Source organism: Falco naumanni, chromosome 2 (genome assembly GCF_017639655.2).
Source record: "Falco naumanni isolate bFalNau1 chromosome 2, bFalNau1.pat, whole genome shotgun sequence".
In the NCBI taxonomy this organism is placed as follows: Eukaryota; Metazoa; Chordata; class Aves; order Falconiformes; family Falconidae; genus Falco; species Falco naumanni.
This window is the reverse complement of record NC_054055.1, coordinates 94,073,541-94,091,070: the sequence shown is the minus strand read 5'-3', so window position 1 is coordinate 94,091,070 and position 17,530 is coordinate 94,073,541. Positions and strand designations below refer to the sequence as shown.

At 41.7% G+C, this 17,530-nt stretch overlaps 1 protein-coding gene across 1 annotated transcript; it reads left to right on the top strand.

Annotated features, from left to right (window-relative positions):
- Positions 1-3,459: 3,459 nt before the first annotated feature.
- On the top strand, positions 3,460-17,284 carry ZRSR2 (zinc finger CCCH-type, RNA binding motif and serine/arginine rich 2). Its single transcript, XM_040582671.1, has 11 exons — positions 3,460-3,536; positions 5,364-5,443; positions 5,578-5,677; positions 5,959-6,067; positions 6,391-6,477; positions 8,682-8,720; positions 10,218-10,333; positions 13,000-13,213; positions 15,542-15,597; positions 15,775-15,884; positions 16,506-17,284. The coding sequence occupies exons 1-11, from the start codon at positions 3,490-3,492 to the stop codon at positions 16,985-16,987; spliced, it is 1,440 nt and encodes a 479-aa protein (XP_040438605.1). The 5' UTR covers positions 3,460-3,489; the 3' UTR covers positions 16,988-17,284.
- The last annotated feature ends 246 nt before the right edge of the window (positions 17,285-17,530 follow it).

The window sequence follows — 17,530 nt, the reverse complement described above, 5'->3', positions numbered from 1 at the left end:
TATTGTCAGCATTAGCCACTCATGGAAATGTACCTGGAGAACTGCAGATCTAGTTGTACACAGCGCTTTGCAGTTCCCCGGGGGCAATGGAAATGATGAACGCTGCGTCTTTCTTGCAGACTTCAGAAGCTGATGAGATTAAGATCCAAGTGAATTTCAGCATCATCCTATAGACCAGGCTGGCCGATACAGGTCCAGCCTAAGTATCATTAAATGGGAAATCTTCCAGAAGCTTGTGGGGGAACAAGGTGTTCAATAAGGACTGCTACCACTGTCATCACAGTAATAATGCCAAAGCGACTTAGATTGTCACAGAGGTTTTATCCATGCTCACAGAAGTAGATAGCATGTGAGAAATCATTTACCACTTAAGACAGTAGCATAGCCATTAGGCAGCAGGTGAGGGAAGGATGCAATCTCCAGAGTCTGCACAGGCAACAGCCTTGAAAAGTGCACTTTGCAGTGGAAAGCACCAAGGATTTCTCAATACGGGGCTGGCACTGAGAACGAAGAAAAAGAAACTTCCAGCCCTGCTGGGATGGTGAAGGAAGGTGCTGATGCTGCCACTTCACTGGTAAGTTTATAGTATGCTCTACAGCCCTGAAGTGCCAATGAAAACTGACCGCTTCCCATCTCAAACCCACGCTTCCTGAACATCTCCTAGCCAGTGTGTATTTTCTGAGTTGCCCAAATCCACGCTAGTGTTTTACTGCCATTTACCATGTGTTCTCTTATGTCCATTTCCTTTAGCGAGGAAAATGACAGCTATACAATTCCATAAGGAAAGGTACCACTCTTCCACTGGAGTATATAGCAAAAATCATGATAAGGACAACTTTTAGGTAATCCGTGTGCTTATAAAATGTATCTTTCTCTTTTTCCACATGGGGCTTGGGCATACAACAAAGAGAGTGAACATTTCTTAACTGCTAATGTCAGTCCACAATGGTAGGAAATACAAAAGAAATGGAAACCAGAAGAGCCATGTGGAAACGAAGTGCAAACGTGTGCTAAATGGAGTATCTGTACTCTTGCTCAGAGATGGTTTACTGCACACGCGTAGATCTGTGTAGATCTTAAAAGACATGCATAGATTTATAACGCAGTATGATAGGTAACTCTTTAAGTGCATTCAGTGCCGACCTTCTCATGATGAGGTTCAAATAGCGTCATACCATGTAGGTATGTTTTTCTTTAGGAAACACAGAGAGTGAGTTCCACAAACTTCTTGAAGGTTTCCACAAAACTGTGCTTGAAAAGGCCTGTGGTCTATAATCCCAGTGTAAGGGCCAACAGCCAACAGCTACTGACCAGAACGCTGCATTACTTTGCGTATGTGAATGGTTCTTGCCTGGAATGGTCGCGTTTGTTTCTTTCTGACACTGTATCAATTAAATTGTATAGAATTCTGTGCCTGTACTTAATATCAAATTGCTGTTATGTGTATAAATTCATAAGATTAAACAAAATGGAGAAAAATGCAATTATTGTATTCCTGTTTCAAAGGCATGACAGCTTTTCCCAGAATCATTATATTTGTAAAAGCTGATGTATTTTGTGTTTTCTAATAAACAGATCCTCCTTTTCACAACTGAAATATATAAGCTTAAAGATGGTCCTTTCCCCAGGTATATGGGGAAAATGCCAGAATAAAATGCAGAATACTAATGAAAGAAATGATTGAATTTCTTAGGTTTTTTCTTATAGATAAAGGAAGGTTATTGTTACAGCACTTGCTTTGTTGAAAGGAGGCTGGAAGGTTATAGTTGTAAGTGCTTAATGAAATAAGATTTATGAAATACATTTTGTTGTGTTTTTTCAAAACTTTCATGGGTGTCAATGTTTTATCAGTTGTAAAATGCACAACAGTGCCATCTTCTGTATCTAAGAAGGAGCAAATTATGTGTTATTTTACATGTATGCATGTTTGCACAACAAAACAGAAGTAAGATTGATGTCAACTCCTTCATTTCAAAAGACAACCCAGAATCTGAAACATGGTTAAGTAATAGCAGAGGACGTGGCTGGACATTCATTGGTCAAATAGGAAATGTAACTGCTGCCTATAGGAGTCACATTCTTACTTTGAGCAACTTCATTGAGCTTCAGAATAAGTAAGAAGATACTCATGCTGTTAACAAACAGCACGGTCAATTAAGTGTGATTTTGACAAAACCTGCTCTGGTATGCTTCATTGCCAGCAGCTCAGACTATTTATGCAATATACTACCTCTAAGATATATGAAGTATGCTCCTACATTGCGGTTTATGACAATAATTTAGATATTAATCAACAATGTACACTATTAATGCCTATGCAAAACATGCCCAAATAAAACCTACAAATCCATTGCCTCTGAAAGCTGCAATCTATAATACATGTCACCAAGGAACTAATTACTGACAACTTGCGTATTTGGACTCATCATATCCATGAGTCTGTGCATTGTAACTCATTTCCTGTCACGAAATACATTTACAATCACAACAGGTAGCACGCCTCAGACATGACAATGAGAATATCTTCACAATGTCAGTTAAATTCATCAATATAACGGTCTGATGTGCTCCTGCTACACTGGAGCTGTGATTTCCCTTACTCTTTGAGAGGCTGCAGACCAGGGCAGACACCCATCACCCATGTTCTTAGCATATTTCCACACATATGTCACAAAGCAACCACTGCAACTTTTAAGCACAAGCTGTCAGCACTTAGTTACTACTGCTGGGGAGCGTCCGCAGGGACACGGCGAGGTGCGGAGCCCCCAGGCCAGCTGTCACTGCACCCCGCCTGCGCTGCTTTACTCAGGGGACTGGGAACATCACAATCACGGCGAAAGACTCAGTGGATTCAGCATTTCTGGTCTTGAAAGAGAGCTTAGTAAACTGGCTTTAAGACGCTACTTTCCCATGCATTCACTGAATCTTTTGTTATATATACGATAAATGCTTTTGACAGGAGGAATAACACAAACTCCATCTCATCCTCCAAGAGGCGAAGAGCTCTGGCCTTCTTTTCCGAATTTTGCAGAGGCAACTCTAACAGCGTGTAAGCATGCTGCGAGCAGCCGTGCCGCTCGGCGACGTACAACCGCCCAAAGCTGGTCCCTGGTCCCCTGCGCTCGCCGCACAGCGCGGCAGCTTCACCCGGCGGCCACGGCCGGCTGGCACACGGCGCCCAGGCCGCCCGCTCCCCGCCCAGCGGCCCGTCCCTGGCCGCCTAGGGTCGGCGCGGCAGGGGCACCGACGAACGACGCCGCCTGTAGCCGCCTCACGCCGGTTACTGCGCTGCCCGCCCCGCTCCCGCTCCCCGGTGCCGGGGCCCAGCCGCCGCCGCCGCCGCCGCCTTCGGGCACACGGCTCGCGAGCCCAGCTCCCCAGCGGCCTCCCGGCGCGCGGGCTCGCCCCGCCCACGCCCCGCGCGGCTGCCGGAAGGGATTTTGCGCCCTTCCGCCATGGCGTCACGTGACATCCCCTTGGTAACGCAAGATGGCGGCGCCCATGTTGCTGCCCGAGTCCTCTCTGGGGACGTTGAGGTGAGGCCGGGCTCAGGCCCGGGCCGGGGCCTCCCCGCCGCCCCCAGGGGCAAGGGGAAGGGCCCAGGGACCCTCGAAGAGAGCCTCGGTCCAGCCCTGGCCGACGCTGCCTGGCCGCACGGCGACCGCGGTTGAGGCCGCCTCGCGGCCGGGCCTGGGAGTGGCGCAGCTACGTGCGGCAGCGGCCATGGCCGGCCCGCCGCCGCCGCGCGGGAGGGCGGGGGGTGCAGCCGGCGCCCGTGTCGCGCGGCATCCGGGAGCGAGGCCTGGCGCTGGGGGGGGGCGGCGAGCGGGGCCGCGGGGGGCGCCCGGGGGCGGGGCCGGAAGCGGGGGGCGCGGCGGGGGCCTGAGGCCCGGCGCGGGGGGGCGCCGCCGCTGCGGCGCGCGCTGCCGGCGGGGCCGCGTTCAGCGCCCCGCGCCCGGGGAAGCAGCGGGCGGGGGCGGGCCGGGGCTCGGCGAGGGCCGCGGCGCGGGGAGGCAGCCGGCATGAGCGTGCCTGGGTTCAGCCCCGTCCGGCCCCGCCGGGGCTGACGGGATCCCCGCTCCGGGCCTCCAGGTCTTTGCAAGCACCTGCGTTTCGCGTTCGCTGGAGGGCCCGTGCTCGCCGGTGCCGTGTGGCTGGAGCGGGAGGGCAGCCCCAACCCTTAAGCCGGTGCTTCTTGGCGCTTCACCTGTTTGTGCACCGCCTCAAGTGCTGCTGTGGCCTGGGAGCAGGAGCGTTGCCTTCTCCCTTCCTTCCTTGGGCTTCAAGGGTAGCTAAGAAGGCCTGGGAGCTGGGAAGGAGGTATACTGGCTTGTCAGCCCTAGGCACCTGCTGAGCAGGTGAGATTTTTTTCAGGCAGGTGACATTACAAGAGGAGTCACTAGGCTTGCTTGATCAAAGGTGGAAGGTACAGATGCAGGCATTGCGCACAGTCAGGCGTTGGTCTTTGAGGGCAAGTGCTCTGCTGCTGGGATAACCACCACAGTGTTACTGGTGGCAGGCACAGGTGTGCAGGTGGTGAGGTTGTGAGTTACCCTTAACAGGGGAGTTAGAGATGAGGGTGAGGTTTTGGTTGTCTGAGTTGTACCTATGGAATCTTTTAAAATTACATACTCTAAAACAGGAAGATGTTGATCTCTGGTCAACATTTGGTGTGGCAGAATGACCGGAGTTGAAATGCATGCGCACACACACGTTTTTCCTTTACAAATTGGGTAGAAAGAAGAGCTCTGAAAAAACAGAAAAGGGGTTGACATGAAAAAGTTTTCAGATACTTGAGGGTTTTTAACCATAGTCAAAGCATGGTGCTGTTTCTAGGCAGCCTTGCGGAGCTGTCAGACAACTTTCAGTAGCAGAACAGTAGACCTGAGCGTTATCTGTGGTGGTGAAGTGTGCTTTTTTTATCTATACATTAAGACTGCTGCCTTAATCAATAGGATCAATATCAAGGGAGAAGGGAAAGGACTTAAAGCATCATACCCTGTAAAAGAGAGGAAGACTAGAACGTGCTAAAATTACAGGGCAGGAGATCCCCAAATTTTTCTGTCTAATCTTACCTAGTGACCAAGTTTCAGGAACTAAAGGAGATTTCGTGGAGTTGGTGATAATGTCAGGTACTGCATTCAAGAAGAATGAGACCCTGTGTGTTGTGTCCAGATGTGATTGTTGCTGTTGTCCACATGCAGCTCTTAACAACACAGCTATAGATTTCATATTGTCATGGCAGTTGTTACTGTTCCATATGAATAGGTGTTAATTTTGCAGTTTGTGAGGTTTTGTACTGCGTGAATGACATTAAAAATCCTTTGGCCGTATTAATGTAAATAATAATCTCTCATCTTCAGCCATCAAAAACACAGAGCTATTCTGAAGAAAGAAAAGCGGAAAAAAAAGCGGCAGGCACTTGCCAAGCTAAGAGACTCAGGTAACTGTCAAATGTTTTGTCTTGTCAGTGGAACTAGCAGTGGGGTTTTTTTTGTTTTAAAAAGATCTAATTTTGTGTCTCTTTACTGAATATAACATCCAGTTATTTATGTGCATTGTTCTGTTTTTTCACAGAAGCTACAGAAAAAGATGAATCAGTGTCTGAGGAGGAAGAGGAGGAACTGGAAGAAGATGAGGAAGAAGAAGAAGAAGAAAAAAAACTTGAGGCAGAAAGGTGACAAATCTAGAAAATGGCATATATGCAGTAGTCAATTCCATTTTGATACTTTGAAAAGTTTCAAGGTATTCTGTAAAACAGAATCCTTCTCTTATATTTCAGGCTACACAGTTTTTCTTTGAAGCCTGAATGATTCCTGTGTAATTTTCTCTTTTAAAGAAGATTACATAAGCTGTGGTCATTGCTGAACTAATAAATTTGAATTACATGCATGATGATTGCATCAGTTGTGGGTAGTCAGTAAATTTTGTCTAAGTGATATCTGGTTTCCTTGGTAGACAAAAACTACATGAGCAGTGGTTGCTGAGGGAAGAAAAGGCGCAAGAAGAGTTCAAGCTTAAGAAAGAAAAAGAAGAGGCTGCAAGAAAACGTCAAGAAGAAGAGGAGGTGATGTATAAACAGTGTTACAGTTCAGTCTGGCAATAAGATAGACTTAGTGTAATATCTTGTACTGTTCTGTAGTGGAACCAGTTTTCTTGATGTTGGTATGTTTGAATGTGTAAGCTCCTCTTTCTTTCATTCTAGAAGAACAAAATTAAAAATTAAAAAACCCCTCTTTTTAAAAGGCTTTTTGTCCAGAGATTTTGTTGCTTATGACTGAATGAAAACTTAGTGGACAAGGGGTTTTCATACAATATGATAGGTTTGTATTTGATTTTAAAGCATTTGTTTCCCTAAATAATGTTTTAAAATATTTTTTTATCATAAAGAGGAAGATCAAAGAAGAATGGGAAGAGCAGCAAAGAAAAGAGAGAGAAGTGGCACAGCAGAAACAACAGGAGAAGAGAGAGAGAGAGGTGATTCCTGGCTGTGGGAGGATAAACATGTTACATATCCTCTTACATTATCAGATGCTATATATCAGTCTATACATGTTGAAGAGGGATTTTATTCTGATTAGCAAATGTATAAATGTGTTAGTCACTTCTTCTCTCCATTCTGTCTGAATTCCTGAATCTGTTATTCACTGTTAAAGAGGGTCTAGTGAATTCATATACCTAGAAGGGTAACTAATTTTAACACATCATATTGTTCATAGTACGTACTTTTTTTACACCAGTTAAATACAAAGACAGGCTGTGAATGCAGATTCTGATATGTGCACATCTTGCGTTAAAGATAATCCTTACTTAATGTACCAGTTGAACACAGTCAGTGTTGAAGAAAATGCCCAATGAGGATATGGAATATGGAATTACATTGGTGCTGTTCGTTTACACAGTTCTTAATCAAAAGATGTATTACAGCTCTTCTTTACCTGACTCTTCCAACAGGACGTATCTTTTTTTTTGGAGCTCCTTGGGTGGAGAGAAAAATGATACTGAAGAATACTAATCATTGATAACATCTCTGTTAACGATGCATTCTTCATAAGTTTTAGAAGTTAAATGACCTGGATGTAAGATGTCCTGTACAGAAATCCAGTGTTGTGACTGGCCTATTGCCAGTAAGGGGTGATGGCAGGTTTCTAGGATCTGGTCATTTTAGCTTCTCCACAATGACAAAAAGATTCTGGTCATTTCACTAGGAGGTGTCTTGCTACTGTGTCTGTGTCTCCTGCCACAGCAGAAGGGACATTAGCAAACATTGTCACCTGCATTTAATAGCTGGTTATGTCACTGATTACGTAACAGTTGCATGAGGAATGAAAAAGAACAGCAGTTGTGGTATTTCTTGTCTTACTTCCTCTTGTGTTAAGTGTCCCTTTCTCTCTTTGCAGAGTAGGGAGAGAAAAGCATGTTCGCGAATCTTTTATTTAAGGTTGATACACAATTCCAAGAGAGTTGAACAATGGCTAATTTGGTTCCCTGAACTAGATGGAAGCTACTTGCTTTTCATTGTTTGGTTGTTGGCTTGTTTGATTTGTTTGTTGGTTTTTTTTTCTGGTTTTTATTTTAGTGGTTTAGTGTGTTAAATTGGCTCATTGAGGGCATTGGCAGGCACCCAGAGAGAAAGTGAGTATCCAGCTGGGAGCAGAGCCACCCATTTCAGCAGTGGGAAGTTGTTTGAGTGATTTGGTGTGTCTCTTGAAACAGCAGTTTATTCAAATTCTGACTTGCTGATTTAAAAAAAAAAAAAATCCCCCTCTCTAAAATGAGAAAATAGATTTCCTGGTTTGGTGGGGTCTTGACTTGTTTTTGGTTTTGTTTTTTTTTTGTGTGTGTGTGTGTGAGTTTTGTTTGTTTTTTCTTTAATAGGATGGATAATATCTGACATACTTGATGATTAGTACCAGATGCTGTCTGGGTCCTCATCCTGGATTGCATTTTTTTTATTTTTATATGTTCTTCCTCTTTTTAAATCTAATTAATTCTCTTCCAGAGCACAACAATACTAGCACATTTTCTTGTGTTGGTTATTTTAAATGTCTTTTTTTCTTGGAACTTCCTAGAATAATTAGTTAGAACTAATTTCCAGCCAGTTTTGGAGAGTGACTTTATTGTTTTGCTCAGCTCAATTAGAAGAAAAAAGGGGAAGAATATCCTCATTATGTTCCTGTATTTGGAAGGCTAGATACAGTGAATTTATGGTAGTAGAAGTTTCTTAACAGTTACATGTTTTGCTTTAACAGAGGCTCACTAAGCAATGTGGTTTTCTGTGTGTTACATGGAGTGTAAAAGGAGTGTTAAAACATTTAGTGCAACTACATGATTACAAAGTTAACTGTAACCGGACTGAGTACTAGAGTAGGCAATATATTTAGGTATTCAATAGTTCAGTGATAGTTTTAAAAGAGAAGAAAATGAAACTTTTTAAGTTGTCTAGCATTTAGTTTAGAAAAATAATCTATGTGAGGGTCATGTCTGATGTATCCTTTAAGAGCTTTGTAGAACACGAATTTCTACAGAGCAAAAGTAAAATTTGTGGTTTTAAAGCAAACCCCATCAAACTTGTATTATGCATAATCATTGATATTGTAAATTAGGTTCTTAACTAAAGAAACCAGATGTTGTGCCTGTCCTCAGGGTTTTCACTAGTCCTGTGTTTGCACCATTTATAGGCAGCTGTGCAGAGGATGCTGGATCAAGCTGAAAGCCAGGTATGTGCAGAGACTTTTTGAAAAATAACTGTAATTTAATTGCTATCTGGTGTTTGCCTTCTAGCATGTTGTCCATCTGCTCTCAAGAACTAATGGCCTGAGTAAATTTAATATGTAGTGGCTTGCATGAGCCATGAACAATTGTTTACTGGGTGGAACATAATTAAGCATATTTCTGGCTGGTTGGTAGCAGTGCAGTTGTGCATGCTCATTCCTGTTCAGGAGATGAGAGTCAAAATGAATCTGGAAATATTGCTGTGTGCTGTTGAAAACACACTATGCATGATGGTTTATTTGTGAATTAGCATTCTAAATAAATCTGTCAGTCCTTCTGGGTGGCAAGGCAAACTTGCTTTTTTAAGCAGATGGCATGCTCTAAATAAAAGGATTCAGCCGTAGAGGTGAGGACAGATACATAAGGAAAAAAAAAGTTGGGGGAGGGACAAGCTGGCTGCTCAGGTGGCTTGGAAGAGCATGGATCTCAAGCTGGCAGTGTGTAGTAAAGAAAACTGCAGTTTTCATTTGAATCTTAGAGAGGATTAATTCAATCTTTACTGTTGCCTTAAAGAATAATTTAGCTTTTCATCCCTGTCACATGGATAAACTTGTGAAGATTCTTGCTCTGCTTAAACCACTGCATGAATATGAAAATTAAGTTTTAACCTCATTAATCCATTGTATGTTGATTGCCATAGCTACACTGGAGTTGCAATCAATTCCAAATTGTTTAAACATTTCTTTAGGCAGGGAATCTAACTTTCATAATATGAGTAGAAAAATGCTCTGAACTGCTAGCTACCCAGAGCTCAAGATGGGTTAGCAGCTGTTTCTGCAAAGGAATAGGCAGAAACGTGGTATGTTAGAGACTTCATTATAGTATCAGTTCAGGGTTCAGTTACTTATTGTTGATGTGGCAGTGCTGTTCTGTTACAGATCTAACAAAATGAAAATTTGCTTTTTTAAATGTTTTGTTTGTAGTCAGTCAAGGCTTGCAACTTGATAATCCCATTCTGAATTATAGAAATCATGGTGGCCCAACATGATCAGTATGGAGGCTTTTACTTCCAGTGCTAACTATGAATTTGTCCCAATAGCTGTAATTCTCATGGATAACAAAAGAAATTGCTGTTTGAGGAGCAAATATATTGCAACTCTTTTAGTTATAAACACTTAAGATCTTAAGTTTCCTGTAGCAAAAGAAAACATCCAGTTTAGTGATTTGTTTGTGTTAAAAAGAAATCATGACTATAGGCTTAAAACTGAACAATTGCCAAGAAAAGAGGTTTCCATCACCAGAGACTCAAGGCATATCCTCATTCTTTATACTGGATACGCTGGTTACTTTCCTCTTTGTAAAACAATGCTTGGAGTAGATTTCAGCTTGCCATGTAGTAACACAGTGCCAATAATTGCATGTGGATTTAATTTGTGGTTTTATTTGGACGTTACATTTCTTTACTCTTTTCTAACTTCTGTATTTTAATGTTTTTTCCACAGCTGGAGAATGGTGTTTCCTGGCATAACCCAGAGCCCCCAGAGAATATAGGAACAGAGAAGGATAGAGCAAATTGCCCATTTTATATTAAAACAGGTTCCTGCCGATTTGGAGACAGGTAATCAATTGACTATTTACCAGCATAGAAGTGTTTTGGAGAGATAAAAGGAAAGTAACTTATTAGGTTATATGCAAACTGAAAAAAAATGCTATATAAATTACTTTCATTTATTTGGCTGTGGTTCCGTTACTCACGATGGAGCTAGACACAGAGCAAAAGTGTTGCCTGGCTGGAATTGAACTATTTATTGTTATAGCATATGGTGGTGCATTCTGGTCAAGCTTCCTGAGCTCTGACACATGCACAGATGTATTCAGACAGAATATATTTGATTTCTGTTACTACTACAGGTCTGATATGTCAGTTGTTGTTTTCTTATCTTGTTTAATTTGCATATGTCCCATGGTCTAAATATAAAATCAAATCTCAAATGGAATAAAGCAAGTTAAGGTACATCTGCACAGTGGAAAGCTGTTCTGTAGCTTCCAGAATTCTGTTAGTATGCTGTTTAAATGTGTGATACGTTCATTCTTGATTCTGTTACGCTAGTACGGGTGCCCTATCGGAAAGAAAGTGTAGTAAAAGGCAAGGACAGAGGAGGACAACAAGATGATCAGAGATGAGGAACAGCTTCTGTAGGAGTGGCTAACTAGTGTAGAGCCTGCTTTTAGAGAGATGAAGGAGGGCGGCTGTGGTAAGTGAACATTGAACTCTTGAGTAGGATGGGAAGGATTATTTGCTTTTATTATGAAACAGTTTAGGTGTCTCTGACTCTTTACCAGCTTAAAAAAAAAGTATTTTCTCATACAAAACAAATGGCAAAACTCGTTGCCGGCAGTCACAGAGGAAGCCTAAAAAATAAATGGGCTCACAGAGTACAGGTTCATCGGCGACCATTAAAGATGATGACCCAAATGCGGCATCTGGCTAGAAAATCCCTGCATTTTTATGTGTGTTAAGGAACAATAGTTCAGCAAGGAAAGACCCTAATATTTACTACATGAATCTTCAGCAGAAACTAGTAAGGCTGTTTTACTAACTTGTATCACTGAAACAGGTATGGTCCAGCTATTGTAGTTTTCTTTATCCTAAAAGTAACTTGGTTTAGTGTGACATATATTGTGGATAATTATGTGATAATCCAACTCTACGGAAGCTTCAAGTCCACATCTTTATTCTGAAATACGTGTTGAATTCCTGAATAAAACTCTGGCCACCTATTTCACCACAGGCAGCATTTTTGCTTTTCAAATGTTTAGTTCTTCGTAACCTTCGCAGTATTTTTGTTTCAGTGGTATTTAATGGAGATAACCTTCTCGGATTAATTATGGATTGCATAAAAATCAGTTTTGCTTTGAACTGTGAATAGCCTTTGTGAATAAATACTGAGAAACATCGTATTCTGTCCTTCTCTCACCTACAGTTGTTGATCTTAGTTACCTCTCCTTTATCTTCCTTCCTTCTACTCACATACCTGCTACCTTCATATTCTGGCCATTTTAAACTGGTGTTGACTCTAAGTTGAAGGACTGAGATACAGCTAGGATAAGGACTGGAAGAATGGGTTGGAAGCTGAAATAAACTGCAGTGGTGAAAAATTGAGAGCCAGTGCTATCCATAAAATAGTTGTTGAATCTTGTCAAATCTCACTATGCCTTGGAGAAGCTAAAACTGGCTGAATTCACTGTTATTAATTTCCCTTGTAATTCAAACCCTGATATATTGTAGTAATACTGGATTTTGGGTTATTCATTTTCATTGGGGTGCCTTTTCTTCTGCCATGTGCTATATTCATTTTGTGTACAGACAGTATTGGTTGGGTGTAATATTTTGAGTTCTATTCAAAAAGAACAGTGAAAGGATGCAGCTTCTAAAATTAAAAAAAAAAAAAAATGTCTCTGGTTTTAGTTTTGGGTTTGGAGTTTTGTTTTTTCTGGTTTGTTTTTTGAAGTCTAAGGTGTCAACCAGAAAGTGAAGAGTCAATTTCTGACTGACCCAGTTGCTCAGGGAAGTGTTTGAAAGGGAGGTCATAAAACACAGCGAAATAAACATGGAGTCTAACATCTGTGTCTTTACTGAATCTAAAGGTCTGTAGGGGAGAACTGTATTTCAGCAGGTGAGGGAGGCAGCCTGAATACGATGGATGGTGAGGGAGACCTATTAATTTTTTTGACTGCTAAGAAGATGCAGATTAAGAGAAGACTTAAAAGAATCATTTTTTTTAGAAGTGGAAAAATATGTATTCATCCAACTTCAGGTTTAAACATGCTTTCTTTCCTTCACTCCCCCTCGCCACTCCCGATACAATGAGAACAACTTCAGTAAAAGTTGTTCAGTTTGCAAAGGCAAGAGTAAGGACTTGCTTTACAATGTAAAACATTGTCAGTAGTCTTTCTATAAAGCCCTTCAGAAATGAGGAACACGTTTAACCCTAGCAGCCTAAAAGAAATTGCCTTAGCGCTTACTGTGGTACTGTTACCTATAGCTTTTGTAGGCATGCTTTTTTAAGCAAGAATGTATTTAGGCACAGCAGAAAGCATTAAGATTATATACAAACTCACTTCCAAACAATTTGTTTTAATAATTTAAATATGTTGATTGTCCACTACTGGATTTTCTTTCTAATAACTGTTACTAAAAATGGCAAATGTTTGAAGTTTTAACACGTGCATCTTCTACTGAAGGTGCTGATCTTTTCACTTTTCCTTCACTACAATGTCCAGGTGTTCTCGCAAGCATAACTATCCAACATCTAGTAAGACACTACTCGTTCGAGGGATGTTCATTACTTTTGGCATGGAGCAGTGCCGGAGAGATGACTATGACACAGACGCGAGTCTTGAGTACAGTGACGAGGAGACGTACCAGCAGTTCCTTGAGTTCTACGAGGATGTGCTCCCTGAGTTCCAAAACGTGGGGAAGGTTGTTCAATTCAAGGTACGCATCTGAGCGTAACAGCTTGTAATATACGTAACATCTACCACAGAAGTTGTGTTTTACTAGCCTTAACAGGAATTTGGTCCAACATGCCCTAGCTAAACCCCACGTACTTTAGAGAACTGTAGTGCCCTTACAGCAAACTGTGCATCTCTGATGTCACCTGTAAACTTACACTGCTGTAAGATGTCACTGCTTTGACAGAGCATTGTCTTACTCTGGGTGAATCTTCCTTCCCATTCTCTGAGTTACAAAAGCTTGTGCTTTTTATATTGCAAGTTATTCATACCGCTCAACAATCCACTTACCTCACAGTCCCTGCTTTACTTAGCCTGAGATAAGACCCAGAGGGTCTGTGAAGATGGGTAGACAATATAAATATATCTGGGCTATTGTATTTGTGTCTAAGGAATGAAATAGTGGCGGTATAAAGTGTATTTGGAGTATACACCCAAACAATGTCATTTTAGGACTGCTTGGATCAAATAAAATCAAATTACAATAGACTGAAAAGGTGGTAGATATTTCAGTAGGAGGAATTCTAAAAGGATAAGTTATGTAAATGTATGTAATGTTATGTAAAAAAGGTGTTGAGGCTTGTTATCCATCTTCAGTTCATGCATTTGTTTTGCTGAATGTTCTGTACAGAATTTTTCCCATTTATGTTATGATTTCTTATGGGGGGGAAAAGAGGAAACAGTAAATGGAGATCTTGGTGATGAATGATGTATGTTAACAGTCCCATGTTGCCCCAAAATACGCAGCTTGGATGATGAAATCTCCTTGTAGCAGAATCTGTTGCAGCATCCCTTCCTGCTTGCCATTCTTGAGTGTTCTCCTGCAGTCACCAGGAGGCAAGCAGTGCCTTTTCTCCCTTTTGTTTCTATCTACTGACAGCTGCCTCAGAACTGAGATTGTATTAGCATTTCAAGCAAGAGGAAAGTAGGAAAACTGAATTTTCAGTAGTTGTATAATAAGCTTTATAGATAAGAAACCTTGACTTGTTTGGAGGAGTATCCCCTCCGTAGTTTGACTCATGGGATATTAGCAAGCTGTGCTCCATCTGAGAAGACAGGATGTAGATTCTCACTGCAGTGTGGGTTGAAATGCTGTCTTACCATCAAACTTGGATCCCTGACTTGGTATCATTGTTCCATCTAACTGTGCCAAGTTGCACATACTTGGGTCCCTGTGACTAATAACAGGGTAAGAGCTTTCAGCGTCATGGTTCTTAGCTTCTGAAGCAATTGTTCAACTGTAATATGATTCTTATGGGCACTTTAATTGTATTAAAGATGCTTAGAAATTACATGTTGGCTGCAGAGATCTTAACTGATTGAGCTGAGTCTCTGCTAGCATTTAGAATTGGATTATACACACCCCTCACCCAGCTGACTTCCCTTTCCAGCGTAGCCCATGTTCCTTCTGTGAAGCTACTCCAGAATCTGGCGGATCCTGACAAAACACACTTCTTTTCCCACCCAAAAGCACCTATGACAAAACCATTCTCACTTGTTCTTGTGTTGATGTTGTTTTATCTCAAATAGTTTGACTGCTTATTCTGTAATATTTAATTATGGAACTGCTTGTTGCTGTGTCTGAAGCCCTTCGCTAACCCAGTGCAGAGGTGTTCTCTGAGGGTCAGTCAGGGTTCAGCAATGAAAGGTTGGTGCTGGGACTGGGAGAGGCCTGGAGGCAAAAGGCTGGGCTCACAGTCCTGCCCTGGAGAGCCAGGTTCAAGCTTGTTTGGGCCTGCCTGTCCCAGAGTCTTTTTTAACTAGCAACATGCTTTTTGGAAGGTAAATTGTGTATTTTTGAGAGCTTTAGAGATACTCTGAATGCTAAATTGTTACGAAAAAAAGATGTTTCAAAACTGTACAGTGCAAGCTAGTGACTTCAGCTTATTTAACTCATCTCACAGGGATGCTGTGCAGGTAAATTGCTCTAAAGAGTCTCTTACCATAATGAATCCCACATTTCCACGTGAGGATATTGCTAATTGTTTTCAGAGTAGGATTTGGCTGCTGCACAGTAGGGTTGGCCCGGACAAGTGTAAGACAATTAGTACAAGCTGTCTTGTGGGCTAAGTGAAGCAGAGGTCCCAGAGTTAATCACAGCGTAATGCTGGAAGCAGTCAAAGCCAGAAGGGCTGCTTTTTTTTATCCACACACACCCTGCCCCGGCTAAAACTTAAGTCTTCAGAAGAAAATAATGTAAGTTCGCATCAATGAGCTATCGTGAATCAGCATGGCAGCCATCTCGGCATGTGTGAGCTGCTCTACAGCATAAACCTTCCGTTGTGCTAACTTCATGTTTCCATCCCCTTAGGTCAGTTGCAACTATGAGCCTCACCTGCGAGGAAATGTGTATGTCCAGTATCAGTCGTAAGTACTCACAATCTTACTAAGGTTTTAGAACTGAACTCCAAAGTCCAGTAATGAACACTGTTTGTATAATCAAAGTGATTTGTTCTCGTACTGTAATGGGAACCTAAAGTTGGTAAGTAACATGTTAAATGATTGTATGATGATAATGCTGTGCGTCATTTTTACTTTTTAAAGGGAGAAGGACTGTCAGGCAGCTCTTGCTCTATTCAGTGGACGATGGTATGCGGGCCGTCAGCTTCATTGTGAATTCTGTCCGGTGACAAGGTGGAAAACTGCTATATGTGGTGAGTCACATAAACACTTGGAAAAGACAATGTGTGTTGTTGGAAGAATACTTACAGAAGTGAAAGGGGGAATTAGCCTGTGGCTTTCAGATCTGCCTAATGTTGTAGTTAATGTCTGTTTGGAAGACAAATATGCTAACTTGCTTGTGCAGATCTAGGAAAGAAAGGGAATATCCATTCTGTGTCAGTTAAGTGTCTGAATCATTCCAGTGGAATTTCCCTGGACTGGGAAAGCAAGTTTGGATCTTAGCTTTGGAAATAATCGTAAGGTGAAACTACAGGAAATACTAATCTATCTCTTTCAAAAGCAACAGCAGTTTCTGAACCATCAGCAGTTCTTAGCAGTAACTATCAACATGTGACTTCTATATTTACATTCTTAGATTAAGGTAGTAAAATAATATATGAAAAATTTAAGCTAAAATCGTCATAGCTGTTAAAAATTTAATTCCCAGAAAAGTACATATTAAAAATTAACCTTGTGTGAAATAAATTGATAGGTGGTCAGATGCATGTTTTTCTTACTTTAGAAGCAAAATTCAGTTTCTTTCCAGTAGGTACATAATGAAGAAAGATTTAACAGGTCTGGTTCATAAAAAAGCAAACCCTAATCTGTTGCAGGCTTATTTGAAAGGCAGAAGTGTCCAAGAGGGAAACACTGCAACTTTCTTCATGTATTCAAAAATCCAAACAATGAGTTTTGGGAGGCCAATAGAGACATACGTATTTCTCCTGAACGGACTAATCAGTTGTCTAAAAACTCTGAAAGGAGAAACAGAACGAGCTATCGTGATGACTATTACAGCCGGTCAAGGAGGAGGGGCAGTCCAAGCCCGGATCATTCTTACCGGAGAAATGGAGAATCAGAGAGAAAAAAGAATCGCCGCAAAAACAAGAGAAGGCGCCGATCTGGAAGGTCAAGAAGTCGGGAAAGGAGAAGGTCTCGCAGCAGGGGAAGAAAGAGAAGAGGCCGCAGTCGCAGCAGAAGTCATAGTCGAACACGCAGTAGGAGCAGAAGTCGGAGTTCCTCTCGATCCAGGAGCAGGGGTAAAAAGAGATCGAGCAGCAGAGGAAAAAGTAGTGAAACTCCCAAAACAAAGTGAGAATTACTTTTAGAAATCGCTAATTGATCAAACATAGAGCTGACAAAGAATTCTTTCCAATAGGGCACCAGATTATTTGAGTTTCAAATAAAGTGTTCTTGCACATTAAAATGTTTCTTCCTAATAAAGGAACCTAGTTTATTGTGTGCTAAGCTTCAGAAAATTAAAAGTTTAAGTCCTATATAAGGTGTGAATGTCAAGTACTCTAGCTACTCTGTCCCTCTGAACTGCTGCAACATCTGGATGCATACCGAGTACAAATAGAAAGAGAAGTAAAACTTATTTGGTATATGCTTATTTCTGTGTTACGTGTGTGTTAAGTGTTTACTGTCCCTGTAAGGAGTTAGTACAGAACAGCCAGTGTGCTGTCAATTCACACCACAGCATACTGCGAGTTGAAGCCTCCGTAGAAGACTGCCATTTATAGTTTCTACCTGTTCATGGGAAACTCTTTCTAGATGAAGTAAATATAATCATATTACGAGTTGGAGAAAAGGGATCTAAAAGACGTCACCGTTTGACTGTACAATACTTGCCCAGTAG